The sequence below is a fragment of the Mustela nivalis genome (assembly GCF_964662115.1).
Source record: "Mustela nivalis genome assembly, chromosome: 11".
In the NCBI taxonomy this organism is placed as follows: domain Eukaryota; kingdom Metazoa; phylum Chordata; class Mammalia; order Carnivora; family Mustelidae; genus Mustela; species Mustela nivalis.
In genome coordinates, this window is record NC_139030.1 from 20,802,371 (window position 1) to 20,825,831 (window position 23,461).

Consider the following 23,461-nt stretch of genomic DNA (forward strand, 5'->3'; position numbering starts at 1 on the left):
CAATAGAATTCACTGTTGAAGGCTTCTGTGTGAGAGCTTTTGTGTTTATCAGTTGGTTTTTGATTACTACTTCAGTCTCTTGGTTTGTTTTAGGTCTGTTCAGATTATATCTCCTTGATTCCATTTTGGTAGTTATATATTTCTAGGAATTTGATCTAATCTATTGGTATACAGTTTTTCATAGTGTTCCTTTATTATGCTTTTTATTTCTATATAGTCAGTAGAAATCTCCCCTCTTTGTTTCTGATTCTAATAGTTTGAGTTTTCTTTTTTTTTCCTTGGTCAGTGTTACAAAAAGTTTGTCAGTTTTGTTGGTCTTTTCAATGAACCATATTTGGGATTTGGGGTTTTTTTCCTATTTTTCTTTTCTGCATTTTATTTCCATTGCAATCTTTATTATTTACTTTCTTTCACTTGGTTTAGGTTTGGTTTGCTCTTCCCCTTTCCCCTCATGTCTTAAGATGAAAATGTAGGTTATTGCTTTGAGATCATTCTTCTTCCTTCAAATAGGCATTCACAGCCATGGGTTTCCCTCTATCTTCAATGTCATACATCTCAAAGTATTTTCTAGTTACCCTTTTGATTTCTTCTTTGATCCATTGGTTATGTAGGGTTGTGTTGTTTAATTTTTACTTATTTATGTCCCCAGTCTTTTCCTATTGATTTCTAACCTCATTCTATTGTGGTTGGAGAACATACTTTGTATTTTTTCTCTCTTTTTTAATTTATTGAGGTTTGTTTTGTTGCCTAGCATATGGTGTGTCCTGCAGAATGTGCCATGTGCACTTAAAATTATTGTGTATTCTGTTGTCCTTAGATAGAGGGTTCTGTAGATGTCTTCTAAGTCTGGTTGGTTTAGTGTTTTCCAAGTCTTTATTTCTTTATTAATTTTCTGTGTTACTATTTTATCCATTACTGAAAGTGGACCGTTGCATTCTTCACCTGTTACTATGGATTGTCAATTTCTTCCTTCATTTCTGTCAATGTTTGCTTCATATATTTTGGTGCTCTTTATTAGGGGCTGATATGTTTATAACTGTTCCATTTATGACTTATACTTTTTCATTACGAAATGCTTTATCTCTCAATCTGTCTTTTGTTTTAAAGTCTATCTTGGGGCGCCTGGATGGCTCAGTGAGTTAAAGCCTCTGCCTTCAGCTCAGGTCATGATTCCAGGGTTCTGGGATCAAGCCCCACATTGGGCTCTCTGCTCAGCGGGGAGCCTGCTTCCTCCTCTCTCTGCCTGCTTGTGATCTCTCTCTGTCAAATACATAAATAAAATCTTTTTTAAAATTTTTTTTAAAAAAAGTCTATCTTATCTGAGCCTGGGTGGCTCAGACCGTTGGGCATCTGCCTTCAGCTCAGGCCATGATATCAGGTTCCTGGGATCAAGCCCCATGTCAGCCTCCCTGCTCAGCCGGGAGTCTGCTTCTCTCTCCCAACTCCTGCTCTCTCTCTTTCACTCACTCTCTCAAATAAATAATCTTTTAAAAAGATGATAAAGTCTATCTTATCTGATATTAATATATAATTACTTAAGCTTTCTCATGGTCATTGTTTGTGTGATACATCTTTTTCCATCCTTTTATTACTGTGTGTCTCCTAGAGTATATAATCATTTTTTTTCTTATGACAGTCTCTGTATTTTGACCAAACTGCTTAATCCATTTATATTTAATGTTATTGATGTAATTAGCTCATGTCTACCATTTTGCTTTCTCTCTCTCATGCGTTTGTTTCTTCATTTCTACTTTTTCTGCTTTCATTTGCATTAAATGAATATTTTATAATGTAACATTTTCTTTACTGTTTCTTTTTTTTACTTTTTTGAATATTTTTTAGTGATTTTTTTAGGATTTACCATATACATCTTAACATATCCACATCAACTTCTTATTTATACTAGTTTAATTGTAGTGTCATACAGAAAAAAGTACCCATTATAATTATCACCTTAACATCTATAGGCATTTCTTTATCCCACTATAGCTTTGCTCCACCTATTTCCATTGTGCTATTATTGACAAATATATTACATTTCTATATGCTGTGGGTCCAACATTACATTATATACATATTCTTTTCTACAGTTTCTTTATAAATGAATTAGAAGAAAGGAAGTAGGGGCGCCTGGGTGGCTCAATGGGTTAAAGCTTCTGCCTTCACCTCAGGTCATGATCCCAGGGTCCTGGGATTGAGCCCTGGGATCTCTCTCTGCCTGCCTCTGCCTACTTGTGATCTCTGTCTGTCAAATAAATAAATAAAATCTTTTTAAAAGTAAATAAATTATAAAATTTTTTAAAAAAGAAGAAAGGAAGTAGAATATGCATTTCTACTATCTTGTACAATCACATAATTTCCTATATTGGTTGTGTCCATCCTTGTAGGCTGCCATAACAAAATACCATAGACTACTTGGCTTAAAAACAAAAACATATTTTTTCACTGTTCTCGAGACTAGAAGTCCAAGATTGAATAAAGTATCAATAGGGTTGGTGTCTGAAAAGGACTCTCCCCTTGGGCTGTCAGCAGCTACCTTCTTGCTCTGTGCTCACATAACCTTTCCTCGGTATGTACAAGCAGAGAGAGTGAAAAATTCACTAATGTCTCTTGAAAGAGTACTAAGTCCATTGGACCAGGGCCACATGACCTCATCTAACTCTAATTACTTCTCAAAGGCCCCACCTCCCAATACCATCACATTAGAATTAGGGCTTCAACATATGAATGTAGGAAAAGCAAACATTCAGTCCATGATCCCAATACTACTTATCATTTTACGTATATTCTAATTAGTATTTACTGTAAGGTAAATATTTTTATTTACTTGGGAAAGTTTATTTTACCTTTCATTTTTGAAAGAATAGCTTTGCTGGATATAGGAATCTTGGTTGACAGTTTTTTCTCTTTGACCACTCTGAATGTGTTATTCTACTGTCTCCTTACCTTCCGGGATCCCATCTGCTGTAAAGTCAGCTATTAATCTTAGTGGGATTCCATTCTAAGTTACCAGCAATTTTTTTTCCTTGCTATTTGTCTTTGATTTTCAGCACTTTTATTATGGTGTCTCTTCAGATTTTTGCATTTATCCTGTTTAGATTTCATTGAGGTTCCTGATGAGTAAGTCATTGTTTTATAATAAATTTTGGATGTTTTCAGCTATTATTTCTTGGAATTTTTTTTTCTCTTTCTCTTCTCTCTGATGATCCCATTATACATGTGTTGGTATACTTAATGATGTCCCACATTTCTTTGAGGCTCCTTTTTCTCTGTGTTCTTTCTTCTCTTGGTTCTTCAGCTTGCATGATCTATCTGTCTCCAAGTTCACTTGTTCTTTCTCTTGCCAGTTCATATCTATTGTTGAGCCCATCTAATGAATTTTTTATTTTATCTGTTTTTCAATGCCATAATTTCCATTTGGTTCTTTTTTATAATATCTGTGTCTTTATTAGTATTCTCTGTTTTTTAATGTGATATTGTCACCATTTTTTCTTCCTTAAACATGGTTTCCTTGGTTCTGTGAGCTTCTTTTCTAATGATTACTTGATGGTCTTTTTCTGATGAATGTGAAAAATCTGTTCTTTTTCACAGAAACTGTCTTTTCCCTGCTTTTATCTAATGTATAAGTCATACTTTGCTATTTTTTGCATGTCCTATGTTTTTTTTCAGTTACACATTTTAGATTATATATGGTAACAGCTTTGGGTGCCTGATGTTGTTTACATTTTTCATCTTTTCTTTTTCTTTTTTAATCTAAAGTAGGCTCCACGCCCAGCATAGACCCCAACACAGGACTTGAGCTCACAATCCTAAGATCATGAGTCGGACATTTAACCAACTGAGCCACCTTGGCACCCCTGTTGTTTACTTTATTTGTTTAGTGACTTACTGGATCTGGATCATTTTAGTGAAGTCTCCTTAAACTTCCTCCCCATTTCCCCACCTCCAAAGTTCTACCTCTGATGTTCCTCAAGGAAGGAAAGCTTTGGGTATTCTCATAGTCGTTCTAGGATGACAGTTGTTTTAGTAGGACTCTGTTCCTCTCTCCCTTAGAACACCCAGCTGTTGAGGTGCCTGTGTGGCTCAGTGGGTTAGAGCCTCTGTCTTCAGCTCAGGTCATGATCCCACAATTCTGGGATCGAGCCCTGCATCAGGCTCTCTGCTCAGCAGGGAGCCTGCTTGCCCCTCTCTCTCTGTCTGCCTCTCTGCCTACTTGTGATCTGTCTGTCAAATAAATAAATAAAATCTTTAAAAAAAAAAAAAAAAACACCCAATTGTTAAACTCTACTACCTGTTAGCCGGTTGCTCTATTGTTTTTAGAAATGCCCTGGTGCATAAATTGCTCTACAAAGTAATCCTTTCAAAATCTGGCTCCTTTGAAGGTCAAGTTTCTGGGGTCAGTGTTTGATTTTTATTCTGACCTCAAGAAGACTCCTTCCAGCTGTTTTTTTCACCTGATGCCCTCCTGCAAACTAGCAGGCCTACAGTTTAGCCTGACTCTCCCAGTTGTCTTTACACAACCTCTGCTGTTCTTGACCATACATGTAGGCTTGAACTTTTTCCCTTTCTGTTGCAACTGAAGATAGTTCTCTTGGGAGGAAATTAGGTCCTATCTGTTTTATGAGGTTTGCTGCTCAGAAGAATCTCCGAGTGAGAGCTCTGGAGATGGAGATATGGACATTGTAGGCTTCTCTAAAAATCACACCCTATCTCTCCTATGAGCTGAATATTTGGTGGAGAGTAAGGGGTCCTCACGTTACCTCTTCTGGCATGGAATCCTCACTTAAGGAGCTGGGACAAGAGTGATCAGGCCAGGGTCCAGAACTTGCTCAGCATGTCACACCCGAAGTAAACCCTCAGTTCCACAAATGGAGGTTGAGGGAATAGGAGTTTCCACCTCTCAACCTCACTCACTTTGGACTTAGCTTCAGCACAGGTACTTGAGGGCAGGATGAGAAAGGTGACATACCATTCCTCCTTAGAAGAAAGCCCTCCATCTGGGTGCTGCAAGGAGAGAAAGCTCCATGTTTTGGAGGCTGCAGCTCTCTGGAGTAGTCTATCCCTCACTAAACTGGGGGATCAAGGGGGAGCAGTCTTGGTTCAAATACCAGACTAACCTTTCCTGCCAGATTTTTATAGATGTTCTTAAGATGTTTCTTATATACTGGTCAGCCTTAGAACCATTTCCAGAGGCTTTAAGCGGTTGCTTTTTTATAGTTTCACCGGTTCCTCTAGGGAGCAGTTTAACAGAAATGTTGTCATGCTAGAAGTCAATTTCTAATAGGTGAAATATTGATTTAAACAATATGAAACGATACTATTCTGGCTTCTCATCTTTTGAAATTATATTTAAAAGATTTGATGAAACTATTGGAGGAACAGGATTGTGTTCCTTAGCTTACCCATTGGTGTATAAGAATTATCCTCCGTGTCAATGGCAATATTAGGTCACTCTAAGAGCAGACCTAATAAGTAGCTAAATTACTGCCAGAAAGAGCAGCTTAAGATCAACTATAATAAAGCTAAAACTATTGTTTGGCTGATGCTTTCTACCACTTCACTGAGTTACTAAAGTGGTGTATCCAACAGGTCCAATAATGCCTCTGCTTAATGATATCAAGTTCATCCTAATGGGTTGGTCAGAATATGGTCCTTCTCAAAATCATTCTCCCAACAGTAACAGAGATATATTTATGGTTGATTGTGTTTGATGATAGCTACCCTTACAGTGCTCAAGCCGAAGACATCTTTTATATGAAATATTATAGTGGACTTTTGGCTCTCATACCTGTAACTGAAGTATTCAAAGTTCATTTGTAAGGAAAATATTAGCTCTTATTGCAGAGGCTTTTGCAGCCTACCTGTTTATTTAATGGTAAATAATCTTATCGTAGGGCCAGTTTTCCACCCCAGTCCCTCAGTTTCCTAGTAAAATGTGAACTATCTCTCCTATAAGAAGACTGGATTCTTCTGTAATTAACTACATGCTTTAAATTCATCAAAGAATGTGGTTACGATATGTCTGTAATACAGTACCTACCAGAGGCTTAAATGCTTGCTTCTCTTACCATCCTGGCAGAGTTTTATCCTCTGGATTCACCATTTTGTCTTAGCTGCCAAGAAACACAAATTCAGTGTTCAGTGAAAGCATCAATGCTGTCTCCGGTGGTCTTGTCCCATCTTTGTTTTATTTGTCTTTTAAGTATTTTCTATTCTCTACTTTTAAGTCTATTGAGTTTTTAGAAATATGAGGAAAGACTTGGCCAAATAATTCAAAATACAGGTATAGGGAATAGGTAAGCTGTAAATGAGTATTTGCATTTAAGGGAAAACCTGAAATATTGTACGGTAAAATTTTTACCTGATACTATTTTTATTCATTGAGCGTATAGTTTGACCAAATTCTAATTAGTTGAGAGTTTTATTTATGTTGTCCTAAATAGATATCATCACCACAAAAATAGATAGGCTAGAAATCACCTTGACTTGCAGAAAGGTTATAAGGTAGAAAACTCGTATTTTCTTCTAGAGACAGCAAGCTCAGCTGTGCATTGACCCTCAGATGAATTGAAGGTTTATGTTGCATAGAATCAGTGTAACTGTCTCCAGATGGCCTTGCTCTGACATCTGCTGAGGAGTTCTGAAGGAGATTCAGATCATTCACTGGAATTAAATCCCCAAAGCAAGATTTAAAAGTCAAACTTTCCAGGCAGTTTTCATTGGATGTTTTTAGTGTTTATTTTTTTATACTTATAAAATGAATGCATGCTTTTTTGGAAAATAACAAACAGTATAAATTGTCAAGAATCAGCTGTATTCCTACAACCCTAAGTTAACTGTTGTTGTCACATTCATATTTTTCTCTTTTTTCTTTTCATACAGTTTCATATAGCTTTTTCTTTTCATATAGGTTGAGCACCTGGGTGGCTCAGTCCATTGAGCGTCGACAATTGATTTTGGCTCAGGTCATTAACTTGGGGTCATGGGATCGAGCCCCATGTTGGGCTCTGCGCTCAGCAAAAAGTCTGCTTATCCTCCCTCCCCAACTGTTCATCCCCCTGCTCACACTCTCCCTCTCTCTCTCCCTCTCTCTCAAATAAGTAAATTTGCAAATAAATAAATCTCAAATAAATAAATAAATATTAAAAAAAAAAAAAAAAACGAGGAAGAGGGGCGCCTGGGTGGCTCAGTGGGTTAAGCCGCTGCCTTTGGCTCAGGTCATGATCTCAGGATCCTGGGATCGAGTGCCATATCGGGCTCTCTGCTCAGCAGGGAGCCTGCTTCCTCCTCTCCTCTCTCTGCCTGCCTCTCTGCCTACTTGTGATCTCTCTCTCTGTCAAATAAATAAATAAATAAATAAATAATCTTTTAAAAAGATAAAAAAACGAGGAAGAAGGAGAACATGCAGGTCTTTTTCATCTTTTTCACTTAATTGAACCATTTAGTAAGCAATCTGAATTTCTTTCTTGATGTAAAGTCCTTAGAGGGAATTAATAAGTTAAAAAATAGGTCTGTTTTTGGGGCGCCTGGGTGGCTCAGTGGGTTAAAGCCTCTGCCTTCGGCTCAGGTCATGGTCCCAGGGTCCTGGGATCGAGCCCCACATCGGGCTCTCTGCTCAGCGGGAAGCCTGCTTCCTCCTCTCTCTGCCTGCCTCTCTGCCTCCTTGGGATCTCTGTCTGTCAAATAAATAAATAAAATATTAAAAAAAAATAGGTCTGTTTTTAAGGTTCTTCATGTATTTTGACAAAATCTTCCTTTGACTTACAATCTTTTTAGGTACTGACTTGTTCTCATGCTTCATAATAGAAACATATCTCATTTTAATTCAGTTCTTTTATCATTAATGAAGATGTACATTTTTACATTTGACTTTTTGTATTTTGAATTATTTGGCCAGGTCTTTCCTCATAGTTTAGTAAGGTAAGGATTAATGGCGCATTGATTGATGAGAGAGCTGAAGTTCAAAGACATACTGCAATAAGTGGACTTTGAACTCAAACCCATGCTGCCTCCTGACACCAAAATTCATGGTGCTTTCCACTGTATCAAGTATTAAATGTCAAAGCCATTAAAATAGATAGCAATGTAACATCACTTGAATTTGCAAGAGTACCCAGATAGTATATCCTAATTAGAATTAATTTCCACTCATAGTGTATCAAATAGATTACCATGATCTAATCAAAGAGGCATCGGGAGTACTACCTAAAAAGACTGTTTTAAGCATTCATAAATGGTAATAGGACATTTTTTAACATTCTTCAGACTTTGGTAGACTTCAGTGGTTTTCTGATTTTAAAAATACATAATGTGTTTATCATTTCTTCCATCATGGGTTTGATTCCAGAATACAGTAAGAATGCAAAAAACAAATGGCTAGAGAAAAGAGGAATTTTTACCTATGAATTATCATAGAACATTGTAGGAATAAGATGAACGTTACAGAAAACCCAGAAGAAGAAACCTTTTGGATATTTACGTCATTTATCCATTCTGCTGATCCTGGAGAGGCAGTTTTGCAGCAATTTAACTGGGCTGTACTATAGAATGGGAAGGGACAGCTCCTAAAAAATAGAGCAAAACAACTAGTGTAAACGTCAAGGCCAGTTTTTGTTGCAATGAACTCAAATCCTTTGAAAGTTGATATTATTAGTTTTAATTTACATTCATGGTTTTTAGGAAGCTTGGGACCAAATGGATTAATGGAATTGATGTTTTATTTTCCTGTTCAGTGGAAGTGTATGAACTTCTTTAAGAACTAGGCCTGGTGTTTTGCTTTAAAAAGTCCCCTTTCTGCTTATAACGTCTCCCAAAGGAAAAATTTTTGAAACTACTACAAAACGGTTTTTCCTTTTTGATGTATTATAAATATCTGCATTTTTAAAGTGAGAGTGGTATTTAAAAAGCTGACCCTTTTGCATTTCTTTTTTTTTTTTTTTTCTAACCTATTCTAGTTCTGCCTTTGTAAAAGACAAATTTGATGGTAATTGAAAGTAGGGCATTTAAGAAATTTAAGAGAGCTACTTATTGCCCGGTCCATATCCCTTAAAGTGTCTTCATGTCTTTTGAAGGAGATCACTTGGTCTTGGAACTCAGTTTTGTAATTCATTTACTTAAGGGGTAATCTGAGACTAGCAAGCCAGTTTATACTAACTATATAAAACTAAAACCCACTAAAGTGGTGAAGTAAAATGTCAATTTGTAGTTTAGTAGTATGGGATATCTCACTCATCTCAGTAACCTGAATATTCTTATTCCTATTCTGGGTGGCTTCCTGTCATTCATGAGCCTCAGAACTTGGATAAGCCATTAGAAAGAAGGTGCTTAGTAACCAAGATCAGGGTGAGGGGTACTGCATGGCTCAAGGGGGCATGTATCCCAATTAGAACCTAAAAATCCTACCTTCTAGAGAAACTTTCTCTTCTAGTAGCAGCATGTTTACAAACCATGTCTTGAGCTGTGTTATTTCCACTGCTTAGCTGAGACTCATAATGCATCCCAATCGTAATTTACATCAGGAAGTACTATTTTTACATTTTGTCTTGTAGTCCAGAATCACCTTTTGTGGCATACTCTCTTTACATCCCTTTTTTTTTTTTTTTATTGAACCACAATGAGTTACTGCCACAAAGAAGCCATAAAACTTAATGAATTTTTAGTAATTGGAGAATTATCAGCCTGATTTAAAGAAACATTTCTAACTTTTTATTACAGAAATTCTTCAATGTACATAAACATAAAGTGCACTGAACCACCATGTACCCGTAACTTCTACTGATATTAACTAATGACCCATCTGTTTTCCTCTAAAGCTCTACCTCATCCTCTTCCCATATGATTTTTAAATAAATTCAGATATTGTGGCATTTCATTCATGAGTATTTCTGTATAGAAATCCCTAAAAAAAATTTTTTAACCCATAAAACTGTAACACTTTCACATGTTAAAAATTGTAGTAGTTAACTTATTAGTTATATCAAATATCTAGTTGGCATTTTTATTTCCAGCTGCCCTTCAAATATTGCTAATGTTTTTACACATTTGTCTTTTTAAGTGTCCTGTAGTCTGGATTTTTTTTTAAGATTTTATTGATCTGTTTATTTACTTATTTGTCAAAAAGAGAGACACACACACACAGGAGCAGGAGGAGCAGTAGGCAGAGGGAGAAGCAGGCTCCCTGTTTAGCAAGGAGCCCCATGTGGGATTCAGTCCCAGGACCCTGGGATCATGACCTGAGCCAAAGTCAGACGCTTAACAACTGAGCCACCTAAGCACCCCTAAAATCTTTTTTTAAAAAGGTGGTTAAACATTATCCTCTGAGTCTCATTGTTGTCAAACTGCATATTCTCTTTTCTAAAATATAGCTAAGTGAGATCCAAATAAATTACTTTTCCATTTTGTAAAGTTATTTTTCTTCTTTTCTGAATAATTATTTGAATAATTAAAAAGTCATATTTAGAGTAATTTGTAAAGGACTAAGAGCAATGAAATTAGGAGTGGTGTTTCCTGATTTAAAAAGAATCAGTATTATTGTCATAAACATAAGGAGATTTTTATCCAAAAAGTAATTGTTTATAACTCACAGAGAATAGTGGTAGATTTTATTTTTACTCCTAACCACTTTGAAAAATAAATTCATTTAAATTTGTAGGATTGTTCATTCAGGGTCTTTACAGTCATCTCCATCTCACTGTGCTGTTTTTGTGTTTGTCTCATTTTTTCGCCTCTAGCTCATCAGTAGGTTACTTGCCACATCCAGGATCAGAACAAGTACAGTTTCCTCGAACTACTTCACCATGCAATTCCCAGCAGCTTCAAAGCCACCAGTGTGCAGGTATGAATATAACTGGAAAATAGGTAATGGTTTGTCCATTTGAGAAATTAAGTTCCTTAGGCATGTCTAGAACACAATTTTCAGCTTCTTATATGCTGAGATATACCCAAGGTATTTAGGGTGCCTTGCACATTCAGAGCTAACAGTTCCCATCCGCTCCTTCCTTTTCAACTGCTGTAACTCCCACACTGCTATCCTGTTTCTCTTCTCAGATTCTCCTTCTTTCCCCACCTCATAAGCATTGATGCTCTCCGGGATCATCTCCTTATTTTTCATGCTCTTCCTAGCAGATGCATCTACCTTCTACGCTTCAACAACTGTTTTTTGCCAGCGCCTCTCAAATCTTCTTTTGGCTGAGAAGAGGCCGAATACCCAACTGCCATCTGGGCATCCCTACCTGGTATTGTCAGAGGCACTTTAGATTTAATACTCCTCCCTCTACCTGCATCCCTCACCTCACCCTCTCTCTAGGGACCAAAAAGTTTGCAGAGTCATAATCACCTCTCTTCAGGTCTCTTCTTTCACATTCGTGCTGCCACCATTCCTTCAGATCTCATGCCTGCCTTCTTTCCCCACTGCCACCATTCTTGGTCACTCTTTTCACATCTTATTTGCAGCAGTCTCCTGAGTATTGTGCTCATTCCACGTGTCCCCCACACCCAGCTTTCCTCCTTCCCAACACACACACACACATACATACTGTTCAATAGATACTTTCCTGAAACAAAAGTCTCTTTAATGTCATTTCTCTGAGTCTAGAGTGCATGGATTCTCCATGTAAACTCCCTAGCAAGTAAGACTCCTAATTATGCTTACATGTTCATGTCGAACAGAACTGTGTTTTTGACAAAGTACCATGCTTTTTCATGCTGAAGATACTTTTGTACCTCTTCCTCTGCCCGGAATGCCCATCCACTGTTATTTGCCCAAATCCTGCTCATCTCTAAGGTCTGACTCAAAAATCACCTATTCTACACTGGCTTCCCTAGTACTTAAACTAGAGTTGGTTGCTTCTTTTTTTTTTGTTTTCATGCTTATCTTAAATAATCCTTTATCATGATACCATATTTTATTATAATGATTTATTGACGTATGTAAATCTCTGAGAAACAAAGAAACAGTAAATGATTATGAAATAAATGACTAATAGTGTACATTCAACATGGGCTTCTATAATTGAGGTGTCCCTAAGCAGTCAGCCCTCTGTGGTTTACCTAGCCAATCAGGCTGGATCTCTTTCTAGGGAACTAGAAACTACCATTTTGGTTACCGCGGTACAAACTATGGCCCTCAAGGCATAAAAATCCTACCTTATCTTACGCTGAGGGGGTGGGTGGCAGACAGCATACATGCCTAATACTAGTGGTGCTGTAGACTAGTACACGAGAGAAATAAGTCAGATAAGGAGTCAGATACAATAGTCTACTTACCTCTGCCATACAATTAACAAGTGTTTGTGCATACATATGATCATAACAACTTTTTAAAGTTAGCCAAGGAGGTCTTTGCTGCCTTTTTCAGATGAGAACATGTAATAAAAGAGGTTAAATGATTTTCCCAGAGTTACAAGACATTTCAGAGTACTAAAATTGTGCTTTCTGATTCCCACATCCCAAACTTTTTCTTCTTTGTGGATTTAATACCAATTTTTAAATTAATTTATTTTTTAGACTAATCGCTTTTATAGATAGATAACTATGGACCTGTTTTTAGAATAAGATGTTTAGGCCTACAGAGTCCCATTTTAATGCCTTTTTAAACACACACTTGTAGCATAAAGCTCTAGGGCTTAAATCTGGCTCGCATATATGATAGTAAAGTTTTGTTCAGAAGTGTAAAATTAATTGCCATTTTCTTAGTATTTAAAGATCTACCAGTTAGTTGGTAAAGTATACTGATACCGTTGTCCCAATTCTGCTTTCCAGCTGTGCCACCTCCGCCCCCTGGTGGAGGGATGGTGATGATGCAGCTCAATGTACCAAACAATCCACAATCTCGCGCCCACTCACCCCCACAGTGGAAACAAAACAAGTATTACTGTGATCACCAGAGAGGGCAGAAGTGTGTGGAATTTAGCAACGTAGACAATATTGTTCAGGTAAGATGCTTCTTTTGTTTAATACAATTTTAACACTTTCAACATTTTAGTCACATATGATGGATCTTAGTAAAGAAGTTTGAACATTCTCTGTATCCACACTATTTCTTTCAGTATGTAAATACTATCTTTCAACTTTTGCATATTCAAAATATTTTTAATATAAAAAAATCAGAAGATATACTAGACCTATAATGTGATAAAGAAAATTAAGTAGTTTTCCTACATTTCCCATATGAACTATTAGTGCAACCAGAAGGTTGATGCAAGAACACTCTTTATTGTAGAAGAAATATAGTCAATAAATATAAAAGTAATGGTGGAATTTTAAAATTACCATTTTGAAATTTCAATAAAATAATGGATCAAAGAAAATCATCAGCACATGTCAGGAACATAAGGAAAAGTTTTATGGGAGAATTTAAAATGGATAAATTAAGCAGACAACACTTGAAGCAACTGATCAATTATAAGATCACTAAAAGTGGGTCAACCAAATATTATTTGCCTCCTAATGTAGTGTAGAAGGAAGTACATAGCATCACCTATAATGTACTCATAAAAAACACAGAGCCTGAATCTAACCAAATCCCTAAATCTAGCTATTAATTACAAAAAATACGGGGGTGGGGGAGAACAGCTTATACCATGGAATATTTTTCTGAACAAATTGACCTAATTTCTCTTAAAAAAAAAAAAAAAAAAAAACAGCATTTTGAAATGAAGGCTGAGGCACCTGCACCCAATGTTTATAGCAGCAATGTCCACAATAGCCAGACTATGGTAAGAGCCCAAATGTCCATCTGGGTAAATGCAAAAAGAAGATGTGGTATATATATACAATGGAATACAATGCAGCCATCAAAAAGTGATATCTTGCCATTTGCAACAACATGGATGGAACTAGAGGGTATTATGCTAGGAGAAATAGATCAGAGAAAGACAGTTATCATACGATCTTACTGATAGGCAGTATTTAAGAAACAAGAGGATCATAGGGGAAGAGAGGCAAAAATGAAACAAGACCAAACCGTTTACAAGAGACCCTTATCTCAGGAAACAAACAGTGTTGCCAGAAGGGAGCGGGGAAGAGGGATAAGGTGGCTGGGTGATGAATATTGGGGAGTGTGTATGTTATGGTTAACACTGTATTGTGTAAGACTGATGAATCACAGACCTGTACCCCTGAAACAAATAATATATTATATGTTAGTAATTTTTAAAAATCTCATAAAAAATTAATGCTGAGTCTTTCATAGATTAAAATATACTCAGGAGTTATAATCAGACACAACCTGTGGATCTTCCTTTGAAATTGAACACTCAAAAGACATTTTTCAGCATAAAGGGAATATTTAAATATGTTAATTTCGTTAGTATGAGAATCTTTTTTTTTTTCCTTTTCTTTTTAGAAAATAATTCCTGGGGCACCTGGTTGTCTCAGTAGGCTAGAAGTCTGACTCTTGATCTCAGCTCAGGTCTTGTTCTCAGGGTCATAGTTCAAGCCCCTCATTGGGCTCTATACTGGGTGTGGAGCCTACTTTAAAAAAAAGTTCCATTAGATAAAAATATTTTTTTTAATATTTGTACATTAAACTATTTGCAAATGAAATGCTATAATACCTGAGATTTGCTCAGAACTCTTTTGGGGGAACAAAGCAGGGGAAAACACAATCAAAGCTGTGTGATGGGTTCATGGAAGTTCATTATGTTCATGTACATTGGGTTTAGAGATTACTGAGAAAAACTAAAATAAAATCCTGAAAGAAAATATTAATAAATAAATATTTTTAAAGATGAACTGAATAAAATCCACATGACAAAATTATAGCAGAATAAAAAGGGCAAAGATCATTTATAGGCTACTAGCTGTACTCCAAAACTAAATGGCCAGTGGCCATTAATCAGATGAAAATATAAAAATATTTTTATCTATATTGGGAAAACTGAAGAAGACTAAAATTTGCATTGTTGGCAGAGATGTCCAATTACAAACTCTCCTGTACATTCTTGGTGGTACTGCAAATTGATAGAACTCTTCTTGGAGGCAGTTTAGTGACATTTTTGAAAATGTAGAATGCACATAGCAGTTCAACACCAAATCCACAAACAATCCAATTAAAAATTGGGCAGAAGACTTCAGTAGACATTTTTTCCAAGAAGACCTACAGATGGCCAACAGATGCATGAAAGATGTTCAGTATCACTCATCAGGGAAGTGTAGGTCAGAAACACAATGAGATACCACCTTACACCTGTCAGAATGGCTACAATCAAAAAGACAAGAAATAGCAAGTATTGGCGAGGATGCAGAGGAAAAGGTAGTGTGCTGGTGGTGGGATTGCAACCTGGTGCAGCCACTGAGGAAAACAGTATGGACTTTCCTCAAAAAATTAAAAATAGAAATACCATGAAATTTAATAATTCTACTGAGTATTTACCTAAAGAAAATGGGAACACTAATTCAAAAAAATTTAAGTAGCCTTAAGTTTATTTCAACATTGTTTACAGTAGCCAGGATATGGAAGCAACCTAAGCATACAGTGACATACTAATGGATAAGGAAGATATGATATATAAACAATGGAATATTACTCAACCATAAAAAAAAGAGCTTGCCATTTGCAACAACGTGGTTGAACCTAGAGAGTATTATACTAAGTGAAATAAGACTGAGAAAGACAAATACCATATGATTTCACTCATATGTGCAATCTAAAAAACAAAACTAATGCATAAACATTAAAACAAAATAAATAGGGGCGCCTGGGTGGCTCAGTGGGTAAAGCCGCTGCCTTCGGCTCGGTTCATGATCTCAGGGTCCTGGGATCGAGTCCCGCATCGGGCTCTCTGCTCGGCAGGGAGCCTGCTTCCTCCTCTCTCTCTCTCTGCCTGCCTCTCTGCCTACTTGTGATCTCTCTCTGTCAAATAAATAAATAAATCTTTAAAACAAAATAAATAGAATTTTTAAAAAAGCAGAGTCAGGCCTGTAAATACATAGAACAAACTGATGGTTGCCAGAGGGGTGGGAGATGGGAAGGTGGAGAGGTGAATATAGTCAATGAGGGGGAGTGGGAGATACAGGAGATACATGCACGTGGAATGCGTATGTCATGGGGATGAAGCATTCAGCATAAGGAAGGTAGTCAGTGATAATTGTGATAGTACTGTATGATGACCGATGGTAGCTGTATTTGTGGTGAGTATAGAGTAATGTATATAGAAGCTGAATCACTGTGTTTTACACCTGAAACTAGTGTAATGGTCAGCTGTACTCAAAGAAAAAATTTATGTAGAAGGTACATAAGGTACATAAGCCTTTGATCCACAAATTTACTTTTAGAACTTTGTCCAGTAAAAATTGTGGAACAAGCACACAGGAATATGTGTACTTGGATATTTCTTTCTTACCTGTTGTTGACCTTGAAGAACTAAAAATATCTTGATATACAACAGTGAGATAAGTGATTAAATAAATTACTATACCATTTAGGAAAATATCTTAAGTGTATATACTAAAAAGAATGAGATACACCTACTACCCAAGTGGTACTTCTAAATATCATTCTCCACTTAAAGCAACGAGGACTCCGTAGTGAAATGACTGTTGCCAGGATTCATTCAGGATAAAATACAAGGTGATTTTGGAACATGTTGCTGTGCCAGAAAGTAATAAAATACTTAAAGGGTGATGGAGATGTGTCAAGAGACACAGGACCAGGCTCAAATACTTTGGAAATAAAATAAGAAATGAATGATCACCCTTAAAATAAAATAGAATCCATGAGTCCATCCTGATATAAATGAATGAATGGGGAAAGAGTGAAGCTCTTCTTCACAATAAAATATGAACTGTAAATAATAGAAAGAATGCTAGAATTAGAAAATCACCATCTGCAAACCACCAGGCAAGAATCATTACTGGATGAGAGAGGATTCTAGGAAAATGGCAGAGTAGAAGCATCAGGAGTCTCTCTCTCCCCCTGGAAATAATTGCGCTGGCAGAATCTGTCTGATATAACAGTTTTGGAGCACTACAATCTATTGAAGGCTTGCAATTGCCAGGGAAAAGCTTGGGTGATAAATTGTAATTAAATTCAGTCAAATTCGGTTTTTAGCCCAGTAATAGGTGCCTATCCTTACCTTCACCCCCTGACAGGCAACTGTGCACATTGTTACTAGAGCAGCTTACAGAAGCCAGGGTGGGCAAAAAAGGACCCTGTCCTCCAAATACAAAGGCTTTGTGTTCTCATGATGGGTCTCAGCTTCTGATCACAGAGCTGTAGACAAAGGGGCAATACCATTGTTGTTGCACCTCCCCACATTGTTGCACATCTCTCCCATGACACTTCTAGGGGACTTAAAGGACCAGAATCCTGTTTTCCTTCCCTTTATTTTTCTCTTTGAGTCCATTTTGGGAGCCACACAGTAAGGGCTGGGACATTCAGAAGCAAATCAATATATAGGGCACTTGCCCAGGAAAAGGCATAGGCCAAACCCTGAAAAGACCTCAGCGTTATACCTCAGGCCAATCTTTGGCACAGAGACAGTCTGCAACAGTCAGTAAACAGAAACCATAACAGCAACAAAACAGAACAAACCCTGGGAAGGGGAGAGAATCTGATTTCCACTTACCAACATGGTTAGATCCAAATGTCCAATTTTCAACAGAGAGGGGAGACAGGATGGCCCATTCAAGGGAAAAAAAATAAGTCAACATAAAATTGTCCCTGAAAAAGATCTGATGACAGATCTCCTGGACAAAGACCTTAAAATTGTCTTCAGACTGCTCAAAGAACTACAGGAAGATACAGGGGAAGGTAAGAAAATAATGTATGAACAAAATGGAAATATCAATAAAGTGATAGAAAACCTAAAAAGAAGACAGAATGAAATTCTGGAGCTAAAAATATAATAACTGCAATGAAAAGTTCACTGGAGGAATTCAGTAACAGATGCGAGCAGGCTGAAGAGAGAGAATCAGAGAACTTGAAGACAGGACAGTGGAAATGAACGAGTCTGAGGAACAGACAGAAAAAAGAATGAATAAGAATGAATAAGAGCCCAAGGGACCTGTAGGACACCATCAAAATGACCGACACATTGCAGTTGTCCCAAAAGGAGAAGAGAAAATATTTGCAGAAATAATGGTTGAAAACTTAACAAATTTGATAAACAGCATGAATATAAATGTGAAGTAGCTTGACATACTCCAAGTAAGAACTCCCAAAATACCCACACTAAAACACAATATAATCAGTCTCAAAAAATAAAGACAGAATACTAAAAGCAGCAGGAGAGAAACAACTTGACACATAGAAAAGATGCTCAGAAAAGATTATCAGCAAATTTCTCATCAGAAACTGGAGGCCAAAGGCAGCAGGCCAGTATATTCAAAGTGTTAAAAGAAAAAAATGTTAACCAAGAATCCTGTATTTGACAAAACTGCCCTTCAAGAGTGAGATAGAAATTAAAATCTTCAGATAAAAGCCGAGACCTTTGTGCAAGAAATTCTCGAAGGGGTCCTGCAGAGTGAAGTAGAACAATAGACAGTAAGACAAAGCTATATGTAGAAATAAGGTTCTCAATTATTAAGTTAAACACATGGGCAATTATATAAAAGCTAGTTGTATTGTACCAATGGTCCATAACTGTACTTTTTGCTTTCTACATAATTTTTTTTTTAAGATTTTATTTATTTATTTGTCAGAGAGAGAGGGAGAGAGAGCGAGCACAGGCAGACAGAATGGCAGGCAGAGGAAGAGGGAGAAGCAGGCTCCCTGCCGGGCAAGGAGCCCGATGTGGGACTCGATCCCAGGACGCTGGGATCATGACCTGAGTCGAAGGCAGCCGCTCAACCAAATGAGCCACCCAGGCGTCCCTGCTTTCTACATAATTTAATAAGAGACTAATACCCTTAAAGGAATTATTAGTTTATGTTCCTGGGCACACAGTGTATAAAGACGTAATTTTATGACATCAGCAACCAAAAGAGATGGGGACGAGCCATAAAGAAGCAGAGTTTTTGTATGTTATTGTAGTTAGGCTGGTATAAATTCAAATTAGGGTGTTAAAACTTTAGGATGTTAGGTGTAATATCCAAGCCAAACCATCCCCCACCTCAAAAAAAAAACCATGGCAACATATACAAAAGGAAATGAGAAAGGAATTTAAATATCTTACTACAAAAAATGGAGTAAACACAAAAGACTAATGCAGGAAGTGAGGGTGGGGAGGAAGTTAAAAGGCATATAGAAAACAGTGAAGTGACAAAGGTAAGTCCCTCTTTATCAGTGGTTATTTTAACTGTAAAGACAGAGATTGGCAGAATGGATTAAAAACACCTGATCTAATTATATGCTATCTATGAAACTCACTTTAGGTCCAAAGACACAAATGAATTACAAATGAAGGGATGCAAAAAGATAATTCACGAAAATAGTAACCGAAAGAGAATAGGGGTTGTTATTGCTAATATCAAACAAAGTAAGACTCTAGATCCAAAAAATTTTCAAGATAGAAAAGTTTAGTGTGTTAAAGCCTCTGCCTTCAGCTCAGGTCATGATCCCAGGGTCCTGGGATCGAGTCCCACATCAGGCTCTCTGCTCAGTGGGGAGCCTGCTTCCCTCTCACTGCTTGCCTCTCTACCTACTTGTGATCTCTGTCTGTCAAATAAAAAATTAAAAATCTTAAAAAAAAAAGATACAAAAGTTCAGTACAGCAAGAAGGTGTAATAGTTATAAGAACAAACCATCATGTAACAGTTGGAAACTTTAATGCCCTACTCTCAATAAGGGATATAACAACGAGGCGAGAGTTAAGGAAATGGAGAGCTTAAACACAACAATCCAAATAGATGCAACAGAGGTATAGAGAACACTCTCCCTGACAAGAACAGCACTTACATCCTTCTTGTGTACCTGGGACATTTTCTTGGATAGACCATCTGTATGTTAGGCCACAAGTTAAATCTCAGTAGATTTTAAAAGGTACACATCAGCCAGCATTGTAACTGGCAGTCCTACCTAGAGCAGTTAGGCAAGAAAAAGAAATCAAAGGCATCCAAGTTGGAAAGGAAGAAGTAATATTCTGTTTATAGGTAATATGATCTTCCACTAAGACACTTATAATGAGAAAAGAAAAAATTGTTAACAACAAAGAAACCTTGCAGACACCACCTTAACCAAATGATGGAAGTAAATGTCACCAAGATTGTGTTGACACATGGATGTCAAGTTCTTGTGATGCATTGAGAAGCACACATATCCCTTCTCTTAGTCCTCACTCAAATGTACTTTGTCAGTTTGGGCATGAGGAAGCAGCCAGCAAACCAAAGGGACATTCTGCAAAATAACTCATCTTCAAAATGACCTTCAAAAAAGTCAAAGTCAAGAGAGAAAAAAGACTAAGTCTCTGTTCCCAATTTAAAAGAAAAAGGAGACCTGAGTGATTCAGTCAGTTAAGCATCGAACTCGATTTGAGCTCAGGTCTTGATCTCTGGATTGTGAGTTCAAGCCCCATGCTACTTTAAAAAGAAAAAAAGATGAAAGAGACGTGACAACTAAATGCACCGTTTGATTCTGGACTAGAAGCGGAGATTTTTTTCCTTTTTGTTGTAAAGTATGTTAGTGGGACAATTGGTGAAATTTGAATAAACTCTATAGATTACATAATATTGCTGTATTGTTAATTGCCTGATTTTGATAATAGTTTTTCTTCAAGGACTTTTTTAGAAACATCTTTATTTCAAAGTGTTCTCAAACACTATTACGTAGAGAGTAGAATCACTTTTATATAGATTTTGATCAGCCTATGCTGGTTAATTATATAGAAAATGTCCTTGTTTTTAGGAAAAAGACACTAAGTTATTTTGGGATGGGGTATTGTAACCAACTCATTCTCAAATATTTTGGAAAAAAATAACTGTATACAGAGAGAGATAATAAAGATTTAAAAATATGCAGAGAGACATATAAAAATATAGGAAAATCACATTTGGGAAATCTGAGAGTTCTTTGTACTATTTTTTAGGGATGAATTGTTTAAAAACAAAATATTAAAGAAACTGTTAACATGACCAAAAAAATAAGATAAATGTATATTTTTTTGTCGTGGAAAAGTATCTACAATATTAATGTCCAGGTACAAAAGCAAGATTCAAAAGTTGGATTATAGGGCGCCTGGGTGGCTCAGTGGGTTAGGCCGCTGCCTTCGGCTCAGGTCATGATCTCAGGGTCCTGGGATCGAGTCCCGCATCGGGCTCTCTGCTCAGCAGGGAGCCTGCTTCCCTCTCTCTCTCTCTGCCTGCCTCTCCGACTACTTGTGATTTCTCTCTGTCAAATAAATAAATAAAATCTTAAAAAAAAAAAAAAAAAGTTGGATTATAGTCAGTCTACTTCCGTTTTTGTAAAGTGTAGATGTGTGGCTGCATATGCTTAGAATCAGTCTGTTCCAGTGTTTATCTTTGGGAGCTGAAAATTATAAATCTCTGTGTTTAAATTTTTTAATGATTAATTCATATTTGTAATCTGAAAAAAATAAGAAATTTGTTCAAAAGTTAATCTACAAAGAACATTACTAAAATGCTAACCTGTTTTTTTGTTGTGATTACAGCACAGCCCTCAACTCAGTAGTCCCATTATTTCACCAGCTCAGTCGCCAGCACCAGCTCAGCTGACCACCCTGAAAACTGTCCGTCCCTCTGGACCACCCCTTTCCATCATACCTCAGTTTTCTAGACCTTTTGTTCCAGGGCAAGGTAAGTGCACGAAACTAGTCAGCCTCAGAGGATTGGAAGGTATCCTCTCCCCTGGGTGTTGAGTGGAACTGTTGAATCACTGTATTGTACACCTGAAACTCTTACCACACTGTATCTTAACTACACTGAAGTTAATTTTTTTTTTTTAATTGAAGATAAAAGACATCCCTTCCCAATCACTTTGTGATTTCCCTTGGTACTACTTTCACTTGTCCACAGGACTGCATTTTCACCTCCACCCAGGCATATGCATTTATTACCATATACTCTCCTAACCTTAATGTTTCATCACTAATTAATAATTACTATCTTAGTAACTACTTCCATTCAATAATTACTTATGTGATAGAGTTCAAATGACCATAACTACTATCCTTAGACTCCATTTCTCTATAGTAGTAATATGCAATGCTATAAATTTGATTTTTTTTTCTAATTTCTCTATCAGAGTAGTATATATTAAAAGGTTATTCAAAAGTATATTCAACAGTTATGGTGTCCTCATTGTGCCCCTGATATACAAAGATGAATAAGGAGAAGTCCTTACCTGACCTCAGTCTAATTGGAGGAACAGCAAATGGATAATTCTAAAATAATATGGAAAACATTAATTTTAATTTCTGGAATTTATCCTAAGGATAATGCACACAATGATCTATCCACAGAAGAGTTTGGTCTGTAGCAGAAAAATGCAAAACAACCTAAATGTCCATCAGTAAGGATTAGATTTGGTATATCTGTATAAGGAATACTATACAGTTATCCACAAATCATGTTTTAAAGAATTGTTAGAAGAAATATTCACAGTACAGTGAGTGATTTTAAAAAACAGGATACATAAAGAGGAATTGGGAGATACGAACTTGCAGTTATGGAATGAATAAGTCAAAGGGATGGGGAGTCCAGCATATGAGAATATACTCAGTAATATTATAATGGCATTTTATGGTGACAGATGGTAGCTGCGCATGTGGTGAGCATAGCATAGCATATAAGTTGTAGAGTCACTATGTTGTATACCTGAAACTAATGTAACATTGTGTGTCAACTATACTTCAATGTAAAAAAGCAGCACTTGGCTGGCTCAGACTGTAGAGCATGTGACTCTTGACTTGATCTTAGGGTCATGAGTTTGAGCCCCATGTGGGGCATAGAGATTACTTAATTTAAATTTTATTTTTAATTAAAAATAAAAGTTACCTGGGCATTTCAAAAAAGAAGATCTATAAATGCCCAGTAAGCCTTTGAACAGGTGCTCAACATCATTCATTGTTGATTAGAGAAAGGAATATTAAAATCTGAATGAAATATCACTTCGCCCCCACTGGAATGGCTGTAACAAAAAGATTAACACAACAGAATGTAGGTGAAGTTACAGAGCAACTAAAATTCTTGACATGGGTGTAGAGATGTAAAATTTTAAAACCACTTTGGAAAAAGATTTGAGTTTCTTCAGAGTTAATCACTTACCTTGCAATGCAGCAATTCCACTCCTAGGTATTTACCTAAGAAAAATGAAAATATGTCTATGCACATTTGTACAACATATATAAAAACCTTATTATAATTGCCCAAACTGGACACGACCCCATGTCCACCAACCAAAGACTATTAAACAGATTGTAAGGCATCCTTAAAATGAAATATTGATTAACAGTTTGAATGAACAAAGCAAACTGACGTGCAACAGCATTGATGAAGTTCAGAGTCTTGTTAAGCAAAAAACAAGTCAGACACAAAAAGAAGATCTAATGTGCAATTCTAATTAAAT

At 36.6% G+C, this 23,461-nt stretch overlaps 1 protein-coding gene across 14 annotated transcripts in view; it reads left to right on the forward strand.

The window, feature by feature from the left end:
• The window catches only part of R3HDM1 (R3H domain containing 1), a 131,319-nt gene that overhangs the window by 101,543 nt on the left and 6,315 nt on the right, over positions 1-23,461 (forward strand). For all 14 annotated transcript variants that reach the window (XM_082689284.1, XM_082689290.1, XM_082689291.1 and 11 more), the window contains 3 exons: positions 10,731-10,834; positions 12,760-12,932; positions 21,546-21,690. In XM_082689284.1, the coding sequence (XP_082545410.1) occupies positions 10,731-10,834; positions 12,760-12,932; positions 21,546-21,690 (422 nt within the window). The remainder of the gene's footprint in view (positions 1-10,730; positions 10,835-12,759; positions 12,933-21,545; positions 21,691-23,461) is intronic.